Raw genomic sequence first — 27,559 nt, 5'->3', positions numbered from 1 at the left:
CTATATATGTGTGTGTGTGTATATATATATATATTTCTCTTCAGCTACCCTAGTACTGAGGTCTCATGAATTATACACATCATCTTTCCATGTAAGAATGTAAACAAAACAGTTCAGCTTTAGTAAGTCCCTTATGATTTCTCTTTCTTGTTTACCTTTTCATGCTTTTCTTGATTCTTGATTATTTGAAAATAAAATTATTTATTCAGCTCTGACCTGTTCACTGAGAAAGCTTGAAAGTCCTCTCTTTTATTGAAAATCCATGTTTTGCCTTGGAGCATGATCCTCAGTTTTGCTGGGTAGGTGTTTCTTGGTTTTAATCCTAACTCCTTTGACCTCCAGAATATCATATTCCAAGCCCTTTGATCCCTTAATGTAGAAGCTGCTGGATTTTATGTTATCCTGATTGTGTTTCCACAGTACTCAAATTGTTTCTTTCTGGCTGCTTGCAGTATTTTTTCCTTGATCTGGGAGCTCTGAAATTTGGCAACAATATTCCTAGGAGTTTTCTTTTTAGGATCTTTTTCAGGAGGCGATTGGTGGATTCTTTCAATTTCTATTTACTCTCTGGCTCTAGAATATCAGTGCAGTTTTCCTTCATAATTTCTTGAAAGATGATATCTAGACTCCTTTTTTGATCATAACTTTCAGGTAGTCCAATAATTCTTACATTCTCTCTCCTGGATCTATGCTCCAGGTCAGTGGTTTTTCCAATGAGATATTTCACATTGTCTTCCACTTTTTCATTCCCTTGGTTTTGTTTCATAATATCTTGATTTCTCATAAAGTCACTAGCTTCCACTTGCTCGAATCTAATTTTTAAGGTAGTATTTTCTTCAGTGGTTTTTTGGGCCTCCTTTTCCATTTGGCTAATTCTGCCTTTCAAGGCATTCTTTTCCCCATTGGCATTTTGGAGCTCTTTTGCCGTTTGAGTTAGTCTATTTTTTAAAGTGTTGTTTTTCTTCAGTATTTTTTTGGTCTCCTTTAGCAAGTCATTGACTTCTTTTTCATGGTTTTCTGGAATCATTCTCATTTCTCTTCCCCATTTTTCCTCTACTTCTCTTACTGGCTTTTCCAAATCCTTTTTAAGCTCTTCCATGGCCTGAGACCAGTTCATGTTTTTCTTGGAGGCTTTTGATGTAGGCTCTTTGACTTTGTTGACTTCTTCTGACTGTATGTTTTTGTCTTCTTGTCACCAAAGAAAGATTCCAAAGTCTTAGTCTGCATCTGGGCCCGTTGTTGCCATCTGGCCATGTTCCCAGCCAACTATTTGACTGTTTAGTTTTTTGTCGGGGTATGACTGCTTATAGAGTAGAGAGTACTTTGTTCCAAGCTTGAGGGGATGCATTGTCGTTTTCAGAGCTATTTCTACACAGCAAGCTCTGCCACACCAGCGTTCCTTCTTCCCCAAGAACCCCCAACCTGGACTGGACTCAGATCTTAAGCAGGCTCTGCACTCCTACTCTGATCTGCCACTTAATTCCTCCCACCTGGTGGGCCTGGGGCCAGAAGCAGCTGCAGCTGTAGTTCTGTAGCTGCACCACCTCCATGATGCCAAACTGCGAACTTCTTTCACTCTGTCCCCCTGCAGATTTTCCTACTAACCTTCTCTGTTGTCTTTGGTGTTTGTGGGTTGAGAAGTCTGGTAACTGCCACAGCTCACTGATTCAGGGTCCTACTCCGCCCGGCTCCCAGTCTGGTTGGTCCAGACGCTGGGCTCTGCTCAGCTCTGCTTCCAGCTTTGTGTGTGATAGACCTTACCCAGCGACCATCCAGGCTGTCCTGGGCTGGAGCCCTGCTTTCCTCTGCTATTTCGTGGGTTCTGCAGTTCTAGAATTTGTTCGGAGCCATTTTTTATCAGTGTTTGGAGGATCCTGGGGGAGAGCCCTAGGCAGGTCCCTGCTTTCTAGCTGCCATCTTGGCTCCACCCCCTTTTAGTTTTTAATGACAATTTTTGGAGGGATGTGAGAAGTCAGGAACCCTGATAGACTTTTAATGGAGCTCTAAATTGTCCCAGAAATTCTTGAAAACAATTTGCAACTCTACCCCCCCAAGTAACTATTTTGCCCCAAAATATCACTACTCAGGTTCTAGACTGCAAAGTGGCCAAAGACAGAAAAAGGAAAGGACCCACATATGCAAAAATAATTATAATAATTCTTTTCATGGTAGCAAAGAACTGATAAATGGGAGGTGCCTATCCATTGCCAAACAGTATGAATGTAATGAAATATTACTGTGTCTGCTTTAAATCTTTATTCAGAAAAAACCTGGGAAGACTTTTATGAACTGAAGCAGAGTGAAATGTATAGAGCTAGGAAAACAATTTTTATGGTGATTCCAACATTATAAACAAAAACAACTTTCAGGGACTTAAGAACCCATGGCATCACTTTCTAGCTATCTCCCTGCCAGGATGCCGTGCTTGTTACGATCCTCCTTTGCTGCCCTTCCTCTTCCAACTATGGCTCTCAGAACATCAGTAAAATCCTCACTACCATTCCTGGCAATATAAATTAATTTTCCTTGGACTCCAGTCACCATTCCCGTTGACTTCCCATTCTAAAACTTTCCTTCCTGGCTGGTCTATAGATGTTGTATTCCCCTACTTTTTTGGTTTTTTTTTTTTAATTAAATTTTATTTTTTAATTTGTGTTGCCAGCACTTAATATAGTCCTCGGCCTTTAATAAGTTCTTAATAAATGCTTTTTCATGCATTAACTTCATAAAACTAAAAATATATTACTAAAGAAAGAACTTCTGGGGGAACTGGATAAGTCTGGTACAAAATAGGTTTTGATCAGCATCATGTACCACATATTGCCACCCCCCCCCCCCAAATCCAAATGAATACTAGGGAAAAATAAAAATTTTACAATTTAAAATTTTAGAGGAGAAGAAAAGTTTACAGTTCTAACAAGTATGATTAGGGGATGAGTTTTTAGACAATGCTGTATACAGAATTTTGTGAAAGACTAGTTTTATGGTTTAAAAAATCTTTGTCAGCCATATGTACAAGGATATTTATAGTGGCTCTTTTTGTGGTAGCCAAGAATTGGAAATCAAAGGGATGCCCATCAATTGGGGAATGGCTGAACAAGCTGTGGTATATGAAGGTAATGGAATACTATTGTGCCGTAAGAAATGGGGATGATACAGACTTCGTAACAACCTGGAAAAACCTACACGACATAATGCTGAGTGAGCGGAGCAGAGCCAGGAGAACATTGTACACAACCACAGATATATGGACTCCGTGAGGACCAACCCTGACATACTTCGCTCTTCTCAGCAACGTAAGGTGCAAGGACAACTCCAGGGGACTCATGATGGAGAGTGCTATCTTCATCCAAAGAAAGAACTGTGAAGTTTGAATACAGATTGAGGCACACTACATGCTCGCCTTTTTTGCTTCTCTTTTGTTTTTGTTTTTGGGTTTTTGTTTTTTTTTTGGTTCTGTTTCTTCTTTCTCATGATTCATTCCATTGGTCATAATTCTTCTCCACAACTTGACTAGTGTATAGATTAATTCAATGCGAAGGTATACATGGTAGTTAAATGAGATTCCATGCTGTCTTGGGGAGGGAGGGGAGAAAATTTGGAACTCAAAATTATGTAGAACCATGTGTGGTGAACTAAAAATAAATTTAAAAAATGTAAAAAAAAAAAGAAAGAAAAGAAAAAAAAATCTTTATCAGAAGTAATCTGTGGCATAAGGAAGAATAAAGATATTTACTGGGGAAGTATTGGCAGAAAATTTCTCTGATTAAATTTTATATCAGAATCTATGCAAGTCTGTAAGATTTAACAGTCATTTTCCAATTGATATCTTAAGTGGACACAGAATATGAACAGACATCATAGATCTTAGAATTAGCAGGGACTCATGTACTCTGACTTCCAGCCCTCCTTTCTTTTTTAGTTGAAGAAACTGAATCCTAAAGAAGTTCTCTCTTCCAAGGTTATAAGGATTCATTAGCAGATCTAGAATGTAAAACAAAATAAAATTGAAAACTACTGGTGAATCTCTACAAATTATCAAAATATATAATCATATAAGTGTGAATAAACAACTCTGAAACTCTCACCCATTATTTTAGCAAACATACAAAAAAACTTTTGAGAAAACAAGTATGCAAATTAACTATTAGTGAAGCTGTGTGCCTAACAAGCTAGGTTGTTAAACAGTTTGTAATGACGAAGAAAAATTATGTAATTGTTCATACCCTTTGATTTTACAACCCCAGTACTGACGAGGTTATTGAAAACAAGGAAAAAATTCATATCAACACTGTATTTTGTAAAGCAAAGAAAAAAAAAAGAACTGTGTACTTAGTGACTCAGGAATTACCAAAGAAATTCTGCATAATTAAGGAATGATGAATATGAAGAATTCAAATAAATATGGGAAGACTTCTATAAAATGACAGAGTAAATAAATCAAAACCAAAAGAGCGGTATTACGTGATAAATGAAAACAGCCTTAAATAGCAACAAAAAAGATCTCAAAAACATGGGCTGTGTCAGTACTCATTTTTAAAGTAAATATCTGCCCTGTCATTTGACAAGTGGAAGAGTACCAAAAGTTTTAGTATAATCAGTTTCACTAACTCATTTTACTTAAAAATCATTTGACTTAACTTTTTTCAGGAATTAATTTGGGACACCTGAGGACTGCTGCTGTGAATCACTTTAATGATCTAATCGCACAGTATAATGAACTCTATTCAGAACTAAACATTATTCGATAAACTAAAGCATAACATTCATAGCAACATAACAACTTATTACTAAGGTGGCCACATAGTCTTAAATAAAACATATTCGGTATGTCTTATAGCATTCCTCAGAATACTCACACAGCAAATATCATTGCATCCCCAAAATCTTTGTTTACACAAGCAGGGGATCCCAGGCCAAGGTCTTCCCTAGCATAACATATCCTTAAGGGGTATCAGACAATACAAACGCCATCCACTCCTAGGTCACAGTAAGTTACAATCTCCGCGGTCAATACAGAGTGGTGAAGTAAAGTCCTCTTTCATCTTAACTCAAAGTTGACTTCCAAGTCCCATGGCTCCTCCTCTGTGGGCCCATGCTCCAGGCTCTTGCCTGGATTCACACATAGGCAGCTCTCTGTTCTTGCTCCTCAGATCAACTCGTGGTGACTGCCCCTCTCCAAGCTCTTCCTGCTCAGGCTCCAGGGGCTTCTGCCTAAAGCTTCTGTTTCTGGGAAAACAAAGCTTAACGGAGCCACAACGATATTTACACACATTACCAGCACCATCATCTCAATTCGCTTCAACAACTCCTAAAAGGGACTTAAGCAAAGCCTCCTTCCCCTGGGCTGATCTCCACCCTAGCTAGCTTCTCTCTCTTAGCTCTGCCTCACTCTCACTTCCCTCTCTTTTTCCCTTTTTTGGCAAACTTCCCCCCTTACTGGGCTCCATGTGTCCCAGGATGCACCACAGCTGTGAGCTGGGCCAGAGCTCAAAGCAAGTCCTATTAACATCACATTACATTAACATTACATTAAGCACTTAATGTGTTATAGAAACTTAACTCCAAAAGAAGAAACAGCAAAATAAAGAATAATGCTTAAGCCAATTTCCTGTAAGGATACAACTTTGAAACTGTTTTGTCTGGTTTGAGGACTTAGTTGTAATTTCCCTCTAGTTGCAAGTCCCAGTAATTGTTTCAATAAAAACAATGATGTGATATATGTTTTCCTTTTATGGATGGCTTCAAATAACCTGATCTGGTAGCTAAGTGGCAGTCTAGGCCAGGTGATTTGCATGATATTGTAGAATATTTTGTTCTTTTTCCTTTTGAGTATAGTCCTTGAATTCTCTACTCAAAGAATTCCCTTCCTGGATTTTATGACAGTGATGAAATACAATTTCTATTACAGTGGGCAATGTTCAGCCTGTGGAAGAATGTTAGAGCCTAATCACCTGAACTCAGAAGAGTATGAATTTCTTAAGCAGAGAGTCCTGAAAGATGTGCTTGATGGAGGTGACCAGTACAGAAAAACAACACCCGAGGTGAGCCCAGTCAATTGCTTTTTTTAGAGAGTTAGCATATATAGACTAATGAGATGTAACAATTTTCTGTTTTAGACCTCTTACCTATGGGCGGAAGTACACTCTTTAGTGGAAAGATAGCTTTCTGTTCTTGTCCTGAGTGTTTCTAGAAAAATATATTCTATGTTACCTTTTTAATATTCATTGTCTTTCATTATTGAAATTAAGAAATCTAAAGATATTTTTTAGAATTTTAGAACAGGTTTTATTCATGTTAAAAAATAAATTAAGTTGTTTTAAAGTCTGCATTGCCTCTACCTTCATGACTTTAAGTTGCTTATGGAGATAGAATTGAGAGATAAATACCCTTATTTATGAATCTGGGAAAGAACTTGGGCTTACTAATTGACTTATTTCAAGACTTAAAGTGAAAATTTGAAGGGGAAAAGATTATTATGTCTTATATACCATGGCCAATGGCCTCCTATATCTCTTCCCAATAAGGATAATAATCACTAACATTTATATAGCTCTTAACTATGTGCCAGGCATTCTGCTAAGCTCTTTACAATTATTATCTCATTTGGGCCTCACAACAACCCTAAGAGGTAGGTGCTATTATTTTCTTCTTTTTATAGGTGAAGAAACTAAGGCAAACAGCGGTTAAGTGACTTGCCCAAGGTCACATAGCTAGTGGCGTCTGTGGCCAGATTTGAGCGTGGTCCTTCCTGATTCCAGGCCCAGCTCTCCATCCACTGCACTACCTAACTACCTATCTACCTAAGGATCTAACATTTTGTGGGTACCAGTATAGTGCTTAGACTATTGTCTCTCAGTCTTTCTACATAATCATCTCCCTTTCTGATCATGTATTTGTTTGATATCTTTTACTACATTTCTTACATGTCATTGCTAATAACATCCAACAGCTTACCTCCCCACTATTCAGCTCTCAATTACTCTTTGAGTCATGCATAATTTTGATCTGTTAAAGATTGTGGTATTTGATAATTCACAGTCATGTCGCATCATTAGATTTTATTTTGGGTCTGGACATGTGTGGGGAGTTTCACATGTGGAAAGTCCCTTCATTGATGCAGCTTGACCACTTGTCTGCAACTTATGGTCTCAGAGAGTTGCCTGAGGCACTGGGAATTAAGTGACTTACTCGTGGTCACAGGGCTCATATGTTTCAGAGGAAGATCTTTGAACCCAGGTGCTCCTGACTTCAAAGGCCAAACTTCTGTCTGTTATTTCATGCCACCTTTTTAGGAGAGAATATTGGTACTGACAACATATTTTTGTGTCAGAGATTGGGTTTTAATTATTGAAAATGCCACAAAATTTCCTGAATGCTATATATCTCACTTTATTTCTCCATCTGTTCTGTTCTGGCCCAGCTCATTGTCCATCTGTTGACCCTATTTAAGGTACACAGGTGTGCATGCACGCGCACATACATTCTCTCTCCCCCGACTTCCCCTCTCCGTCTCCCCTTTCTTTCACACATTCACACTCACAAAATGACTAGTTGCTGCCCATCCAGAGGAATCTTCTGCTTAGCTGGGTCAGTGATCTGTTAATGTTGCTGTTCCCTCAAGCAGTGCTGATCTCAGCTCAACCATGCTTACCTACCCACCCAACTCTTGTCTGTGTCTTCTCAAGTTCACCCTTTGGGGTGAGGGTAGGTGATGAGGGATCCCGACACCAAGAGGACACCAGGCCATCTGTTGTCCCTTCCATTCTCCACATGACCAGTCCATCCTCTCTTTTAGTCATAAATTTTCCTGATGGAATCCATTACCTTCGTTCCCTTTTTGTAGCTCCTCATTTGTTGTATGTGACAATCTGCTCATACCATTTTTTTTTTATTGCGAGGTGACAGAGTTAGAGCTGGAGGGGACTTTCAGGTGTCAAGTTCAACCCCTTCATTTTTCAAGTAACTCAAGTAAGGCTCAGAGAGGTTAAATGACTTTCCTGAGATGCTCCAGGTAGTGAGTGTTGAAGGCAGGATTTGAATCCAGATCTTCCTCAGCCCAAGTCCAACAATGTTCAATACACCATGGTGTCTCCTTCTTAATTCTTTGGAGATTGTGGTCGATTGTCAGTGTATAAAAGATAGGCCTTTGCCTGGGAGGAGTTATCATGTTATGTCTTGTTGATCTTAATAAAGAATGGAAAGAGAGAGGAAGGGACAGGAAGGTTAAGGGAGATTATCTCCCATAAGCAGGATAGACCAGTAGACATCCCTACAAAAAAAGGAGGGAGGTGGCAAGGAGGGGTCAACTCTCAATCCTCACTCTCCTTTGAACTGGTCAAAAGGAGGAAGAAAATACACAGTTCAGTACAGAAATGCATTTCACTCAATAAGGAAATAGGAGGGAAAGGGAAAAAAGGATTGGTAGGATTGGGTGAGTTAGTGAAAAGGCAGATTTTGGCTGATTAAAACAAAGATAGACCTTTGTTTATGGGAGAAGTTTGTTATCATTAAATTCTGGGCCCAATTCATTGTTCATTTTTACTTTCTGTACCAGATATGCTTTTGTGTGTGTGTGTGTGTGTGTGTGTGTATACAATATTTTTATATTCTAAATCCGGAATTCTTTACTTTTTTTTTATCTCGAACCCCTCTGGCACTAGTGAAGTCTATGGACCCCTTCTCAGATAGTCAAAGTCTTTTATTTTGTTCATTCAGCTTCATGTCCTAATTTGGGTAGCAGACTTGCTCTATCCATCCAACTGGTTTTTCCTTTGTAGGTTAGGCTCGTTGAGTAGTAAGACTTTCTTCCAGGAGACTCTCTGGTGTCTTAAGGTTTGATGGAACTATCAGGATGTCATCTATAAGTAGGAACACTTGAAGAACCTCACCATATATTAGAATTCTCTCTTTCGGTTAGATTCTGCACTAAATCTATCCCCTCAGACTGGGGAATGCCTTTAGCAATCTATATCTCCCTGATTTATGCCATGCACTTGATGTTCAAGATCAGAGGATCATGGAACAAGATTATTATCTCTTTTATTTTTCACCAAATCTTAAAATTATTTTGCTATATGGATGGGGGAGACCCCTTGTTGGAAAAGAAGTTTTAAGATGCTATCTTTCTCTATGCAATCAAATGCTTTTTCATACTCCATAAACAGTTGGCATTGTGGGATTGTGTAATCTCTACATATTTCAGCAAACTGTATCATGGTGAATATGTGATCTACTGTGGAATATGGCTTTTAAAGATCTGCCTAGTCTTAATATATACCCTTGTTGAAGAAGTCTTCAAGGTGTTTTCTAAATTATTTTTCCCCAAAGTTTTATATTGAAGAGAAAATGGGCAAATACGATGGTTATTGGTGTCTCTTGATCAACTGTTTAGCAATTAGTTAGGTTGGAGGTTTTTTCCTACATTTTTAGCATTTTTCTATCTTTCCACTATCTTGTATATTGATTCTTCAGTGCCATCATAGTTGTGTTATGTGCTGTGTGTTACGTGTTATGTCCATATAATGAAGACAGCTAGCATTTATATAGCATATTAGATTTGCAAAGTTCTTTGCATAAGTTACTCATTTGATTCTTTGTTTTTGTTTTTGTTTTTTTTTGGCGGGGCAATTGGGGTTAAGTGACCTGCCCAAGGTCACACAGCTAGTACATGTGTCAAGTGTCTGGGGCCGGATTTGAACTCAGGTCCTTCTGACTCCAGGGCCAGTGCTCTACTCACTGCGCCACCTAGCTACCCCTACTCATTTGATTCTTAAAACAACTACTTTGAGGCAGATACTATTATTGTTCTCAATTTACAGATGAGGAAATTGAGGCTGAAAGTGGGAGAAGGATGTAGCTATGGCCACACAGCTAGCAACTATCTGAGCCAAGATTTGATCTTAGGTGCTTCTGAATCTGAAGTCCAACCAGTAAGGAACAGAGAGAAGACCAGTTTGGTTAGACTGAAGAGTAAAGAAAGGAGAGCAATATATGCCGAGGCTGGAGAGATAGACTAGAGTCAACTTCTGAAGAGCTTTAAAAGACAGATAAAGTTCTTTAATCTTAGAGGCGATAAGGAGTCCCCTAGAGTTTGTTGAGTAGAGGAATGAAATTGTCAAAAGTGTACTTAAGGACTTTGACAGCTGTTTGGAGGATGGATTAGAGTAGAGAAAGACTAAAGACAAGGAGACCAATTAGGCAAACAGTTCATGTGACTTGCTATTCCAAGGGAGCAGGGACTTTTTCCTGGGTAAGCACCAGAATGCAGACCAGGACAGAGATCAGTATCCACAACTCTCCCCAGAGCATACCACTTGAGAAGCACCAAAAGCTTCCAGACCCCCAGAACTAGCTCTGAAAACAACAGTGTGAAAAAGTCTGAATCTTGCAACAGTTTCTCCCCCTACCTCCCCAACACTGGGAACAGAGCCCAACTTTAACAAAAAGTTCAAAAGTCAAAGAAATAGTCTGGAACAATGACCAAATAACAAAAACAACAACAACAAAAAATGACCTGATTGTAAAATGCTATTATAGTGACAGAGAAGGTCAGGACATAGACTCAGAAGACCATGATGTCAAAAGAGCCACAAGCAAAGGAAAAAGGAAATGTGGATTGGACACAAGCCCTTCAAGAATTCCTGAAAGAGCTAAAAAGAGATTTTCAAAATTAAATAGGAGTGGTAAAGGAAAAAATGGATGAAGAAATGAGAGGAAGGGAAAAAATTATGACAGCTAACAGCTTGGTTAAAATAACACCAAAAAATACTAAAGAAAATAACACCTTAAAAAACAGAACTGGCCAAAAGAGGCACAAAAATTCACTTAAAAAAGAACTCTTTTTAAAGTAACATTGGCCAAATGGAAAAAGAAATTCAAAAGCTCACTGAAGAAAATAATTCTTTACAAGTTAGATTTGGGCAGGTGGAAGCTAATGATTCCACAAGACCTAAAAGAAATAATAAAGTCATAAAAATGAAAAAAATTGAAAGAAAATGTGAAATATCAGAAAAAAAACTGACCTGAAAAATAGATTGAAGAGAGGTAATTTAAGACTGCATGAAAGCCATGATCAAAGAAAGAGCTTAGACATAGTTCAAGAAGTTATGAAGGAAAACTCCCTGTTATCTAGAACCAGAGGGCAAAATAGAAATTGATAGAATCCACTGATCACCACTTAAAAGAGATCCCCAAATAAAAACTCCTATGAATATTATAGACAAATTCCAGATCTCCCAGGTCAAAGAGAAAATACTTTAAGCAACCAGAAATAAACTATTCAGATATCTTGGAGCTACAGTCAGGATCACACAAGATTTAGCAGCAACCATCTTAAAGGAGCCAAAGGGCTTGGAATATGATTTTCAGGAAGGCAAAAGAGTTTGGATTACAACCAAAAATAACCTACCCAGCAAAACTGAGTATAATTATTCAAGGGGGAAAAATGGATATTTAATGAAATAGAGGACTTTCAAGCATTCCTGATGAAAAGACCAGGGCTGAATTCAAAATTTGACTGTCAAATATAAAACTCAAGAGAAGCATAAAAAGGTAAACATGAAATTTTACTACATGGGAAGATGATACTTGTAACACCCAAGAACTTTAGGATTCTACATAGAGGGTGTGGGAGTGAGTTGATTTTGTTGAGATGATATAAAAAGGAGCCTGCAATTCCATTCTCTGAAATTTTATAGCTCTTTAGGGGGCTGACGGGCCGAATCCAGTAGGAGTCTGCTGGAACTCCAAACACAGGTAAGACCACTGGTGTCTTACTCAGACTCCAGTACCCCGTTCAGGAATTTACAGAGTTCAGATCACACTAAAAGCTTACAGATCCCTAGCCTGAGCTGTCCCTGAGATTTTAGAACAATACAATGCTCAATATCCCCAAGAAAGTATAAAAAAAACCTAGCAGGATGCAAGCTTAGCCCAGATATTCCCAGTCAAAGGGCCCAGAGCCTAGCCCTAAGATTCTGAAGCCATTAACAGGAAAAGAGCCTAGATATCTCATTTCAAGAAATCATAGAAGAAAACTGCCTGAATCTCTTAGAACCAGAGAGCAAAATAAAAATTAAAAGAATTCACTAATCACCTCTTCAAAGAAATATGAAAACTCTCAGGAAAGTAATTCCCAAAATCAAATGGAAAACACTGTAATAAGCATCCATAAGAAAGAATTCAAGTTCTAAGGAGCCACAGTTAGGATTGCATAAAAATCAGCATCCACCACTCTATAGGAGTAGAGTTAGAATTGCAAAAGGCAGTAGAACAAGTCTTAGAGCCAAGAATAACTCACCCAGAAAAACTAAATAATAATCCTACTGGGCCAGGGGGTGGGGGGCTGGGGGCAGGACCTTTAATGAAATGGAGGGCTTTCAAGTGTTCCTGATGAAAAGACTAGGGCTGAGTAAAAATATAAAATCCAAGCCCAGGAGTCAAGAGAAACATCAAAAGGTAAACATGAGAGCAGTCATAAGGGACTAAACAAGAATAAACTGTTAACATTCTAATAGGGCAAATGATACATGTGTCCCCTCAGAACTCTTACCATTAAGGGTCATATAAAGACTGTAATAAGGGCCTGGGAATGGTTTTGTTTGATGATCTTAAAAAGAGAGTGGAAAAGAAAACAGTATGAAGGGGAAAGAGGAAATTATATCATAAAATTATTATGTGCAAGTAGAAGACTATACAAACAAGAAGGCAGGGATTGGAGCGTTGAGCAACAATTGAACTTCCCTCTCATCTGAGCTGGTCAAAGACAGGAAGACTACACAGACACAGAGAGGTGTTTAAAGAAATATATTTCATTCTACAGGGAAACAAGAACCGGGAGAGGGGGAAATATGAGGGAGAGTGGATTATGGGAGAGACTAGTCTTAAGCAAAACAGACTCCAACTATGACGAGTGGATCTCATTGAAGGGTTTAAAAGAAATGAAAGAAAGGATAAGAATCTGTTGTAGGATGAAGGATAGAGAAGAGGGTCAGGGGAGCAAAAGCAGACTCTACCAACCCTTGAACATTGGTGCTGAACACACTTCTCTTTTCTCTATAAAGAGGGGATGGGAACAAATAAAAGGAAAAATATAAGAGAAAAAGATGGAGAGAAACACACAGTTAACCATAATTATTTAAAATGCCAATGGAATAAACTCAACCATAAAACAGAAGAGGATATCACAATGGATTAAAAAGTAGAATTCAACAATATTTTGTTTACCAAAAATAAAACAAAAAACACTTGAAACATAAAAATTTAGAGGATTAAAATAAGGGACTAGAGCAAAATCTGTTATAGTTTATGCTGTTACACTTCAGCTTTACTTTATTTTGGCCCATCCCAGTCAAGTAATCCTTTTAGCTGCCCTTTCACTGAGACTCTCCCACCACTTAACTTCTTCCACTGTCTGTCCTGGCCCCACCCCAGGCTACTTGCCTCTCCTTAATCCCAGCTGGATCTTCCCACAGTCTTTCTTTATAAAATATCAATCCTTCCCCCATTAAATTGCTAAATTCTTAAAATCTGGCCCACTTTATTAGCATCGCAAATAGCACAGACTCACTAGGAATCTCACCTACCCCAAATATTTGGACTGAAGGAAGGCTTGAGTGGTTGAATTTTTTCCAGGCAGACCCTCGCCCTTTGCCCTTGCATTTCGGGGTTTCCAAGACCACCTAGACTACAACCTAGCTATATAGATATCTGATGATTGTTGTATAGGATTAGAAAGGAATATGCGTCTTGCTCAATTGTGCAAGGCATTTTTATAAAAACTGAGCATTTACCAAAGCATAAAATCTTCACAAACAAATTCTAAAAAGCAGTAGTGCTAAACATCTTCTAGAGACCTCAGTGTGATAAAAGTTATATTCAATAAAGGGCTACTGAAGAAAGAGTTGAAAATTATTTGGAAGCTAAATAACTTAATCCTAAAGAATGGGTAGAGAGAAAAGACACATTACAGAAATAATTGATAAGGTCTGTAAAGATAGTAGCAACAATAAGACAGCATACAGAAATTTTTGCAATATAGCCAAAGCAGTCCATAGGAAAATTTTTATATCTCTGAACACTTAACCAATAAAAGAGAGAGAATGCAGATCAGTGAATTGGGCAGGCAACCACAAAAACAAAAGCTAAGAAAACCAATAAATATTAGGAACCCTATTAGACAACAAAATAGAAATCCAGAAAAGCGAAGAGGAGGTTAATAAAATTTAAAGCAAAAAAATTTCATTGTATTAATACGTTTAAATAGGTGCTGGGTTGTTTTTTTTTTCTTTTAAATAAAATCCAAAAAAAAAATTGAAATTGCCCATAAAAATGAAAAGAGTAGATTCACAAACAATTAAGAAATTATCAGAAACTATTTCGCCTGATTATATGCCAATAAAGCTGACCATTTAAATGGATTAGTATTTACAAAAATATAAAATGCCTAGACAATAGTACAAAAAATAGGGATCTACCAGAACCCATTTTCAAAACAATAAATTGAACTCACCATAAATGAGTTCACAAAGGCAAAAACCCAGGATCAAATGTATTTACAAGCAAATTCTGTCAAAAATTTAAAGAATAAGGGGATAGAAGACTTAACAAGATAGAAGAATAATAAGACCATGTTGCCAGCACCATGGAGAGTGAAGAAGACTAATAAATAGGCCTGGAAAAGATAGAATCAGATTGTGAAGGACTTTAAATGCCAAACAGAGGAATTTGTATTCAATCCTAGAGGTAATAAGATATCTTCTAGAACAGAGGTGGGGAACCTTCAGCCTTGAATGTGGCCTTATAGGTCCTTGGGTGTGGCCTTTTGACTGAATCCCAAGTTTTACAAAATAAATCTTTTTATTAAGGGGATTTGTTCTGTGACATTTGGATTCAGTCAAAGGGCCACACTTGAGAACTCAAAAACTTTGAAAGTATTTTTGCTATTGCCTCCTGTGGGGGTGCTCCAGCTGTGAATAGAAAAACAGCCAGATGACTTATCAGTTTTAACTTATGTTTTTGGCACTATGGTTTTATACAAAATATTTATCCATTCATATCAGATAATGTCCCTATTTCTGAACATTCACAAGTTCTAATGCAAAAAACTAGTGAAGACATCAAATTAGTAAACCAATTTCAACAAGTAGTCAAGTATTGTCCCCAATGAACATTCAGAATTATTTAATAGAGTACTGGTATCCAAATTTGGTGACACCTGTGAGTACCCAAGGGTTTAAAGTGATACTGGAGGACACATAGACTTGTTGAATTTGATGGATATATCTCATCCGGTGCGTCAGCTTGACAGTCCAGGATAGGCTTACTTTATCTGTTAGTGAAGCCTTTGTATTCTTTTAGTCTCCTTGTGAGAGGAGGTATGTATGTGAGTGCATGCGTACATACGTTGTACGTGTTTTCTGTAAAAAATTTTAATCAACCACAAAAATCATGATAAATTTTAGCATACAGTCTTTAAAAAAAATTCAGCTAAGTTGTTGTTAATACAATAACTATTTATCTTTTATTTTTAGGAAATTAGAAGATTTGAAAATTTTATTAAAAGATGCCCTCCTTTTGATATTGTGATTGATGGACTCAATATTACCAAAATGTTTCCTAAGATTCGTGAATCTCAAACTGTGAGTGAAGTTTTGTTTTTTAATTTTATGTCTGTAGAAGTATTTTTATATTGTATCCTGTAATGTAATTTTATAGGTGTTTCTCTTCCAGGATTTCCACAACTACTTCTGTTGAGATTTAGGGGTGCTGGGACCCAAAATAGCAACACATGGGTCCTGCCCAAATGAATTTGACCCATGCCTTCTTTCAGCCAAAGACAAGGTTTATTAGAACACCGATTGGGTAGGCGTGATTCTTAAAATCTGCCATATTGGCCAGACTCTTAATGGAGGCAAGATGGATCTTATAAACAGAAAGACTATGGGAAGGATCTAGGAGTGGCCAGATAGCCTGGGGTGACTGGAAGGGCCCATAACCTCCCCTTCCCCCCCACCCCCAGACTTGGACCATGTGGCCAAGAGATCAAGGGTTGGAAGTACCTGGAGCAATCCAGAGGCTGATTGGGATTGGGAGATTGGGTGTAGGCCACGATGAAAGACCACTTGAGAGGATTACTGGAATAGGTAGGTGCCTCAGGCAAACACCAGAGACTTGACCCTGTGGGAAAGTTTAAGAAGAGTTGGGGAGGAGGGTTTCCAAGGCCTGTACCCAGTCATTTCCATGAAAAGAAAATGTTTCTCTGTGTTACAATGACGAAACAGTTTATGCAAGTTATACAATATGCTTTTCAGGAGTATAGTGAGTTATGGGACTCTGGGGATAAGTAATTATTGATATTTTCACAACATGCATATAATAGAAATGGCAATTAGGAGCTAAGTTCATGGCCAGAATTCACCATAGGCACATTTTGGGGTCTTGGTCAAGATGTACCTCAGTTCTTTAGTTTCTGTATGCTGTTGACTTTCAGGGAATCTTGTGAGAATTATGAGCCAGCATAATTCATGAATGAAGGGAGTGGGAATGGGAATGAAAAAGCCTTTGTTAAGCACTTCATACAAAGCATTGTGCTAAGTGCTAGGAATATAAATAGAAAAACAAGACAGTACCTGCTTCCAAGGAGCTTCACATTCACACATGGAAGAGACAACATACATAGGAGGTTTCAGCTGCAAATCGTATGGAATATCACTGTGGGCCTTAGGATACAGCAGTAAAAGTAGATAATTCATCTTTATTGTTATTTCCCATCATAAAATCATATTCATTTCCTTTTTTTAGATTATTTATTTTTAGTTTTCAGCATTCATTTCCACAAGATTTTGAGTTACAATTTTTCTCCCCATCTCTCCCCTCCCCCCACCCCAAGATGGCATGCATTTTGATTAGCCCTTTCCCCAGTCAGCCCTCCCTTCTATCACACAGCCCCCCACCCCATCCCCTTCCCCCTTACTTTCTTGTAGGGCAAGATAGATTTCTATACCCTATTGCCTGTATATCTTATTTCCCAGTTGCATGTAAAAACAATTTTTAACATTTGTTTTTAAAACTTTGAGTTCCAAATTCTCTCCTTTCTTCCCTCCCCACATACCCCTCATTGAGAAGGCAAGCAATTCAATATAGGTTATACATGTTTTGTTATGCAAAACACTTCCATAGTCACTAAATTTCCCTCTGTGTGGGATGAAAGACCCTCACCAATTAAATTTATAATAAGGAGCCATCTCAGGGTGGGAACAGAAATAAATTTTATTCCATTCTCAAGAATAGGGCATCCCCTGCCAAAACAGATCTAGCAAGGGAGGCACTTTACAAGGAGCAAAGCACCAATAATTATACCTAACACAAAAGAATTCCCACCCACCTCTGACCCTTCTCACCATTGGCTGGGAGGCGGGCTTACAATCTGAGCATGAAAGCTAGACAAAGAACCCGGGAAATAAAGGCACAGAAACTCCAATTCCCACTCCCTTAGTTAATGATTACACTGAGGTGCCATCTATAAATCTAAAGAAGAATAGGAGACCCTTTCCATTCTTCTACAGTACTTTTACAGTATAGGAAAGCAGGTCACAGTGACCCTACTCTTATTGAGTAAATCTTTAAACCAGAACCAGAAGAAAGAACAAAAAGTTTCAGGGTAAACTTTCCCAGAGGCTGAGCCATCAGACTCTCACAGCCTCAGAATTTTTCTACTTCCCAATTTCCCTATTTCTTGATTTTTAAACATTTATATATATTTATACATATCTTCCCACATTTTATTTACCTCACACACCTCCATCCTATTCTGCCCCCGTTTATTCTGTCTTCTCCTTTGACTTTGTCCCTTTTCAAAAGTGTTCGCCCCTGACTACCTCCTCAACCAATCTGCCCTCCCTTCTGTCGTTTCCCCCTCCTTATCCTTTTCCTCCCTACTTTCCTGTAGGGTAAGATACCCAGTTGAGTGTGTATGTTATTCCCTCCTTAAACCAAATCCAATGAGAGTAAGGTTCACTATTTCCTTTTCACCTACCCCCTCTTCCCTTCCATTACAACAGCTTTTTCTTGCCTCTTTTATGTGAAATAATTTACATTCCATCTCTCCCTTTCTTCTCCTCCCAATATATTCCTCTCTCACCCCTTAATTTTATTTTTGGGATATCATCCCTTCATATTCAACTCACCCTGTGCCCTCTGTCTATATATATATATATGTATATTCCCTTCAACTATCCTAATACTGAGAAAGATCTCTTGAGTTACAAATGTTATCTTTCCATGTAGGAATATAAACAGTTCAACTCTAATAAATCCCTTATGATTTCTCTTTCCTGTTTATCTTTTCATGCTTCTCTTGATTCTTTTATTCGAAAGTCCAATTTTCTATTCGCCTCTTGTCTTTTCATCAAGAATGCTTGAAGTCCTCTATTTCATTGAATATCCATTTTTGCCCTGAAGTATTATATTCAGTTTTGATGGATAGATGATTCTTGGTTTTAATCCTAGCTCCTTTGATCTCTAGAATATCATATTCCAAGCCCTTCAATCCCTTAATGTAGAAGCTGCTAGATCTTGTGTTGTCCTGATTGTGTTTCCACAACACTTGAATTGGCTCTTTCTGGATGCTTGAAATATTTTCTCTTTGACCTGGGAACTCTGGAATTTGGCTACAATATTCCTAGAAGTTTTCCTTTGGGGATCTTTTTCAAGAGGCAATCAGTGCATTCTTTCCATTTCTGTTTTCCCCTCTGGTTCTAGAATACCAATGCATTTTCCTTGAGAATTTCTTGAAAGATGATATTTAGGCTCCTTTTTGATCATGGATTTTAGGTAGTCAAATAATTTTTAAATTATCTCTCCTGGATCTATTTTCTAGGTCAGTGGTTTTTCCAATGAGGTATTTCATATTGTCTGCTATTTTTTTCATTCTTTTGGTTCTGTTTTTCTTGATTTCTCATAAAGTCATTAGCTTCCATTTGCTCCATTCTAATTTTAAAGGAATTTTTTTCTTCAGTGATCTTGGGGACCTCCTTTTCCATTTGGCCTGTTCTGCTTTTTAACACATTCATTTCCTTATTGGCTTTTTGGACCTCTTTTTGCCATTTGGGTTACTCTATTTTTTAAGGTGTTATTTTCTTCAGCATTTTTTGGGGTCTCCTTCAGCAAGCTGTTGACTCATTTTTCATGGTTTTCTTGCATCACCCTCTTTTCCCAGTTTTTCCTCTGCTTCTCTTACTTGATTTTCAAAATCCTTTTTGAGCTCTTCCATGGCCTGTGACCAATTCATATTTCTCTTGGAGGCTTTTGATGTAGGATCTTTGGCTTTGTTGTCCTCTTCTGGTTGTATGTTCTGATCTTCTTTGTCATCAAAGTAAGATTCTATAGTCTGAGTTTTTTTATGCTGTCTGCTCATTTTCCCAGCTAATTACTTGACTTTTGAGCTCTTTGTCAAGGTATGACTCTGCTTCCAGAATGGAGAGTGCGCTGGCCCAAACTTCAGGGGTTTCGAGCAGTGATTTTCAGAGCTACTTCTAGGGACCTGTAAATTTCTTCCAAGGTAGTACGATCCAGAGAGAGATGTTTACTCTTCTCCTGGCCTGTGTTCTGGCTTGTGAGTGACCTCAAGTACTCTCTTCTGCCTTGGAACTATGAGGAGGATTCCTTCTCCAGAGCCACCACAAGCTCTTCCACATCAGTGCTCTTCCTCACCCCAGGACCACCACCCAGGACTGTGACCCAGATCCAAGCAGGGCAAAGCAAGAGAATCCTGCCTCAACACCAGCAAAGAGATCCCTACACTTCTGCTCTGATCAGCCACTTGATCCCCACACTGTTTGTGGGCCTGGAGCCCCGGAAGCAGCCACTGCAAAGTTACCACTGCTGCCACCATCTCCACTACCCTGGGGCTGGGCCACACTCTTCTTTCACCCAGGTCCAACAGAGTTTTCCCGCTGACCTGCTAAGTTGTCTTTGGTGTTTATGGGTTGAGAAGTCTGGAAACCACCACAGCTGCCAGTGATTCAGTGCCCTGAGGCCTGCTCTGTCTGGTCTGTTGCAGCCTGGTCTGTGCTGGCCTGGCCCACGCTAGGCTGCACTCCACTCCAGCACCATGTGATAGAAATTCCCGTTGACCTTCCAGGCTGTCGTGGGTTGGAGACTTGTTTCACTCTGTCATTTTGTGGGTTCTGTAGCTCTAGAATTTGTTTAGAGTCATTTTTTACATTAATATAGAGGCATTTGGGGGAGAACTCAAGCAAGTCACTGCTTTTACTCCACATATTGGTTCCATCCCCCAAAATATCAATCATTTCTAATGCTGAGCTTTTTGACTATGTCAGGGACTGTGGTGGGGAGAATTCAGGTCTTCAGTAGCTGTGACTGCACCATCTCTAGAAGCAATTGCCAAGTCAACTCTCTACAATGGTTAAATTCCCTAGATGTTGTCTTTAGGGTCGTGGCTGGAAGCAGAGCTACTGGTTTGGGGGAACAGTTCTGCTCTCATTGCTCTTTGGCCCATGGGCCTTCCTGGGCTTTCTCTAACTAATCTAAGGAGAGTTGGTAACCAAGATAGTCATTTGATTTGCCTTTCATAGCCTGCCTTTTGTCTCTCCCTCAGGGTTCCTTACTGATTCATCTAGACTGGCTTGCTGCCTTCTGAGTGGCAATTGGTAGAGATTTAGAGACCAAAGATCTTGATTTTAACACTTAGTTTCCCTTCTACAGAGTTTTAGAAAGGGGTACAGACAGCTTCTGTCTGTTCCTGCTCCCCTTTTAGCTTCCTTTTATGTGTTATCTTCCTCCATTAGAATGTAAGTTCCTTGAGGGTAGGGCCTGTCTTTCTGCATGTATTTGCATCCCAGTTGTTTTCCACCCTCAACAAGATTTCCATTTCCTCAACCTCAGTACTTTCTCTGGCTACTGCCCCTGCTCTAATTTTACTTTCCTCTTTCTCCAGTTTAGTAATTTTACCTACTTTCATGGTTTTTGTGAGGATTTAATGAGGTAATATTTGTAAAGCACTTTGCACAGTGCCTGGCATATAGTAGAGAATTAATTAGTATTTGCTCCCTTTGCCTTCCAACTGCAGCCTAATAGTTTGCCATTTCAACTCTGCAATACCCTCTGCTCTTGATTTTCTTGCCTCCCCACCCCCCCTTACCCTCTTAGTGCTCTTCTCTTTAGCCCTAGATTACTCCCATGATCAGCCTTCACTGCTGCTACTCATCTGCTGATTGAAGCTGGAGTAATTAATGTAACAATGCTGCCTGGGCCCCTGTCTGCTACAAGTTAGTGCTTTTATTCCTCCCCAAATGATTCTTTATCTCACTACTCATAACAACTGTTCCAAACCTTCTCTTCTTTCCAGCCTTCCACAGCTCCTTCCCTCTTGACTCGCAGCTGAGCATCTTGCCTCTTACACTAGTGAGAACATTATGACCATATAGCATTAACTTTCTCTTCATCTCAGAACCTCTTGATGATATATCCCTCTCCCTCCTCCTTTTCTATAACATCTGAAAAAGAGGTGGCCCTTCTCCGTGCCCCACATGAGTCACATTCCTTTACCCCTGATTGTATGCATAATTATCCTCTTCCTCTCTCTCTCTTTTTCTCTTTTCCTCCTTCTCTCTCCCTTTCTCATCTTTATCCTCTCATCAATTGACTCCTCCCCTGCTGCCTTCAAACATGCCCAATCCTTCATCAAACTTTACTAGACCCTATCAAACCCTCAAGCTGTTGTCCTTCATCTCTCTTCCTTTCTCAGCCAGACTTCCAGAAAAGGCTGTTTATAACCACTGTCTCCACTTCCTTGCCCTTCATTCATTCCTCATTTCTTTGTATTCTGCCTTCTGACCTCATCACTCAACTGAAATTGCTGTCTTCATATTTACTAATGATCTCTTATTTGCTAAATCTGATTGACTTTTCTCAGTCCTAATCCTTCTCAACTCATCTTCTGCATTTGACACTGGTGACCACCCTTTCCTTCTGGATATAGTCTTCTGTTTCCATGACACTTTCTAAAAAATATTTTATTTTTTTTCCAAATTGTATGCACAAACAATTTTTAACATTCGTTTTTTAAAATTTTGAATTCCAAATTCTCTCCTTCCTTCCCTCCTCTCCCCTGTCATGCAAAACCTATTTCCATATTAATCATGTTGTGAAAGAAAACACAGACACATGCCCTTCCCCCAAAAAGTGCAAAATAGTACAATTTGAACTCCATCAGTTCTCTTTTTGGAGGTGGATAGCATTTTTCATCATGAGTCCTTTGGAATTGTCCGTGACACTTTTCTTTCCTGGTTCTCTTCTACCCATTTAACTGTTCCTCAGTCTCTTGTGCTTTCTCTTCATCCATAGAACACCCCCTAACTATGGGTGTTCCGCAAGATTCTGTCTCTTTTCTCTTCTTTCTCTATACTCTTTCTCTTGGTAATTTCATCTGTTCCCATTGGTTTAACTATCTATCATCTCTATGAAGACAACTCTCTAATCTACATACATATCCAGCCCCTGTCTGTTTCCTGAGCTTCAGGCCCATAGCAAGTCAAATCAGCAAGTATTTAATAAGCACTTAATACATACCAGACATTGTACTAAGCATTGAGGATTCAAAACAACGAAAAAAATAATCTGTGCTCCCCAGGAGCTCATAGCCCAGTGGGAAGGACAACATGAAAACAACTATGTACAAACAAAATAAAAACAGGTTAAATGAGACAATCTGACAGGGACAACAGTAACACTAGGGGAGGATCAGAAAAGGCTTCTTATACAAGCTGGGATTTTTTCTCAGACTTGAAGGAAGCCAAGAAAGACAAGAGGCAGAGATGAGTGAGAGAATTCCAGCTCTTGAGGCAGCCAGTAGGAATGCCCAGAGGTAGGGTGGAATGTTTTTTGTAGGGAGCTAATGGATCACAAAAAATGCTTTCCACCATAAAATTTCCTCCTGTGACTTTCCTCTGTATTGACTTTTACCTTTTAGCTTCTTGATGTGGTTTCTCAAATAACAAAACAGAACCTTCACGTGCTTGTCCTGGGTCGGAAGCACATGCTAAAGGGAAGTTCCAGGTGGCAAAAGAACGAAATGGCAGCTGTGCAGAACATGGCCTACTGCTTCTTTGCTGACAATGTGTGAGTATCTAGGAAAATAGGCACATGCAGCTAGTTTGTGTGTGGGTGGATCCCAATAATATTTTGTTACAGCATTCCATCAAAGGTGGAACAAGGATTTTGTTAGCTGTGCTATAAATAGAATGGTTAAGAACCATGTCAAGCAAGAATACATCCCCAAGCTTAATACTGCATGGAGTTTGCCATCAAATTTTGTCAACGTTTGAAAGATCTTATTCCTAAAGAAGACTGAGTTCCCTGCCTAATGCATGGAACACCAGGCTGAGTTCAGGCACCTAAATTAAAGGCTTTAGAACTGGAAGGAACCCTAAAGACTACCTAGTCCAGAACCCCCTCATTTTGAGGATGAGAAAAGTTGAGGCCCTATAGTCACTAGACATTCAAATTTTAGTGTTGGCCAAATTTCTTTTGTGTATCTGTGCCTGTTTTTCTATTAGTTTAAAAAAAATTTGACAGCAGATCATTTTAGAATACTTGAATGGAAATAACTACATAAATGCAGAGTGCTGTTATCAGGAAAAAGCCTAATTGGAAATGGACTCTCTTATATCATAGACCATGTGGTTAGTGCTGACTGTAGTTACAAATTCACTTACCATATTTGACTTGGTAGCCTTCTTTATCAATAAGTCCTAACATTTTTCAGTTACCTCTGATTTCTAATCCAGTCAAACAAACTATTAATTACATATAATTACCATAAACAGTGCATTTTGCTAGGTACTAGGAATATAAAGACAAAACAATGTTACTTCTCAGCAAACAAGGCACAGTATTTTGTCTGTCATATAGGTAAACAAGTATCTATTTGTCCCCTCTGGATTAAATACTCTGTGTTCTAATTAGATCTTCCATTTCTTTTTATCACCCATGTTGCAAAATCACCCCCAAAATCTCCACAGCAACTGCTCACATACAAAGAAATACTGAAGTGAGTATCTGACATTGGAGAGAGTGCCAGCTACTCAAGTAGTTTGGAAGTTGGCCTGAGGGAGGGGAAGAAGTCCTCACATTGTTGCCACTCATCACATAGCGGGCATCAGCTGTGTTGGCATGTGGCTGCATTCACTTTGTCCCTGTACTATGCCAGTAACAATTGAAAACACAGTAAAAAGTTACGACTCTCACTTCTCTCAGACTAGAGACAGACTGACAATGATTGGTTGCCAAAGGTCACAAGACAGACAGGAGAGAGTGTGAGATGGCAACCCACCCGCCAAGTTACATGATGGGTACAATAGTTACTAATGGAAGGCAGTTTGTGGGCCACAAACAAAGCACTTGTTATGTCTTTACTTTCTTTAATATCCTCTACATTTTTCATAGGCAGCCTGAAATTCTTTGGCAGGCCGTATGCTGTGCAGGCCTGATATAGAGTTTCATGTGTAAGAAAAAACACGAAGGCCAGTGTGGCCGGACTAGTAGAGCACTTGCAAGATGTATGTAATACATGTATATGTAATATGTATGTAATAAAACAGGAGATATAGGATAGATCTAGTCAATCAATAATCAGTAAATATCTATTAAGCAGCTGCTTAATATTAAGCAGGCACTGGGCTAAACCCTAAAGATACAAAAAGAGGCAAAAGACAGTCCCTGCTCTCAGGGATCTTATAATCTAATGGCCAGGTCATAGAGAGCTTAAAATGCCAGAGCAGTTTATTGATTCTGCCATAGGTTTCTTCCTACTTCATTCCAGCTGCTAGAGTGATATTTTTAAAGCACAGGTCCAACCAAGTCACCCTTCTACTTAGTAAACTCCGGTGGCTCCCTGTCATCTATAGAATCAACTACAAAATCATCTGTTTGATGTTCAAAACCCTTTGTAACCTAATCTCTCCCCCCTCAGAACCTTTCTAGTCTTCTTATACCTTACTCACTACTGTGTGCTTATTCCAGTGACACTGGCCTTTGCTATTCCACAAACAAGATACTCCTATCTCTCAACTCTGGGCTTTTTCTCTATCTTACATTACTTGTGATAATCATTTAACATCATTTGAACCTCAGTAAGGGCCAAAGCCTGAACTGAGCAATCAGAAGAAGCACCTGGCCTGACAGATATTCCCTTTGTTCTCTGAGTAAACCCAGAATGCCCCTTCCTATGTCAACAACCACAAGGCCAGATGAAGCTAAGAGTGTTCCTCTGTTTAGGGCTATTAAGGATGAGGCACCTTAACCCAAGACACTATCTTGAATAGTGAGACTTTTCTTACCTTAATATTTTATGGACATATACTAATTATGTCATATTAATTGTAAAGGAAACACAGATATCCTGGGTTGTATTTTCAACTGACACTTTGTCAGCTCTCTTATTGTATTGAATTAAGAAAATCCCTTGCTCATGCTATGGTTAAACACATATGAATATAAATCTGAGAGGCAGAGATATCAGTCAGTCAGAATTTAAGTTCTGGTCCCACGTACATGTAATTCTGCTAGCTTTAAGGGAATAAACAATATGAATTTATATATCACCTAGCCTGTTTGCCTCTTTCAACCAAGCTTTCAGGTCCACAGTTGAAAGTTCCCCCCCATGCTTCCTGGCTTCCTTCAAATTCCATCTAAAATACCACCTTCTGAAGGAAAGACTTGCCTAACCCCTCTTAATTCTAATGCCCTTTTTATTCTGTATTACAACTGGTTCATACATATCTGTCTGCTTGTTGTTTTCCCTGTTAGATTGTGAGTTCCTTGAGGGCGAGGACTTTCTTTTGGCTTTCTTTGTATTCCCAGGGCTTAGCATAGTGCCTGGAATATAATAGACACTTAATAAGTGCCTATTGACTGATTGATTCTAAAGATAATAAGGAACCACTGGAGTTTATTAAGGGGAAGAGGCAGGTGGACAGGGTGTAACATAGTCAGACATGCCCTTTAGAAAAATCACTTTGGTGGCATTGTGGAGAATGGATTGGAATAGTAGTCTGTACTAGAGACAGGGAAACCAGTCAGGAAGCTGCTATAGTAATCTAAGCAAGAAGCAATGAGCTCCTGAATTAAGCATGGTAGCCATATGAGTAGAGAGAAGGGGACTTATTCAAAAAAGTTATATGCATATTAAAATAACAGTGTTTAGTAACTGGTTAGGCAAGATGGGTACTCAATGTATAGAACATTGGCCCTGGAGTCAGGAAGACCTGAATTCTAATCCAGCCTCAGACACTTCCTAGCTGTGTGATCCTGGGCCAGTCACTTACCTGACAGAATGGATCCACTGGACCCACTGGAGAAGGGAATGGCAAAACACTCCAGTATCTTTGCCAAGCCCCAGATGGGGTCACAAAAGGTTAGACACAACTGAAAAAGGACTGAACAACAAAGGCAGGATGAGTGAAAGTGAAGAATCAAGGATAAAGCAGATAAGATTTGATAATTTATTGGTTAGGGGGTTGAGGGAGAGTGAAGACTCAAGAATGACTTTGACATTGGAAATCTGAATGACTGAAAATTTGTGGTACCCTATAGAGAAATAGCAAAATTTGGAGGAAGGATGGATTTAAAGGGGAAGATAATTAGTTTTATTTTGGATGATGTTTGAGACGCCTGTGAAGATGTCCAACAAACAGCTGTTGATTCATGACTATAGCTACACAGAGACTAGAGCTAGGTATATAAATCTGGGAGTCATCTTCATAAAGATGGTAATTAAACCTGTAATACAAGGAAAATTAGGAACCCCTGAAAAACCCCTAGCTACTGACAAGCACCCCCAGAAAGAATGGACTCAGATATCTTTGGCATTTAGCAAACCCCCCCCCCCCCCCCGGGACTCCATGACTCCACTAAGGAATGTCAATAGATAGGACCATCCTACTGAAGGATAACCTGGCAGACCCTTTCTAGCAGATATCCCTGGGGCTCCATGACTCCACCAAGGAATGTAAATGAGATTATCCCACTAGTACCATAACCTGACTTAATCTTTTGATCAGCCAGGACCTTTGTTCCTATTTCCCTGCCCTGTACCCCCACATATCCTATATAAGCCAAGCCATCACCCCAACACATGGCCATTGATTTGTGGCGCAGTACCCCAATGGCCACCGGCTAATAAATTCTCCACTTAAAACTTATACTCTGTGGTGTGTCTCGCTCGCTTCTGGTACAACATTTTGGAGGCCCCAGCGAGATGAGGCGATATTTCGTGTTACCGCCCTGGAGACACACACAGAATTTTGGACCTCAACAGGGAATCTCTGCCCCCGATCTACCTTCTCTCACTTCAGAGGGCCGGCTCCTGGGGATTTCTTTTCCTAGGACTCTGATGTGGAGTGATGGTCTCAGAGAATGGGCTCTTTGCTGACCTGTCCCTTTTCGGCCTACGGAGAATTCTTGTTTTCAGACCTCTAGAGGTAAAGTTTTTCTGGTTTGGGGCTAGCCATTTGGGTCTCTGTTATCATGATAAACC

The 27,559-nt window shown here is 39.2% G+C and overlaps 1 protein-coding gene across 3 annotated transcripts in view; it reads left to right on the top strand.

Annotated features, from left to right (window-relative positions):
- The window catches only part of LOC118841751 (protein only RNase P catalytic subunit), a 73,609-nt gene that overhangs the window by 32,652 nt on the left and 13,398 nt on the right, over positions 1–27,559 (top strand). For all 3 annotated transcript variants that reach the window (XM_036749340.1, XM_036749342.1, XM_036749341.1), the window contains exons 4-6: positions 5,912–6,044; positions 15,534–15,641; positions 22,994–23,142. In XM_036749340.1, the coding sequence (XP_036605235.1) occupies positions 5,912–6,044; positions 15,534–15,641; positions 22,994–23,142 (390 nt within the window). The remainder of the gene's footprint in view (positions 1–5,911; positions 6,045–15,533; positions 15,642–22,993; positions 23,143–27,559) is intronic.

Source organism: Trichosurus vulpecula, chromosome 3, assembly GCF_011100635.1.
Source record: "Trichosurus vulpecula isolate mTriVul1 chromosome 3, mTriVul1.pri, whole genome shotgun sequence".
NCBI classification, from domain to species: Eukaryota; Metazoa; Chordata; class Mammalia; order Diprotodontia; family Phalangeridae; genus Trichosurus; species Trichosurus vulpecula.
This window is presented reverse-complemented; position numbering and strand designations above follow the sequence as displayed.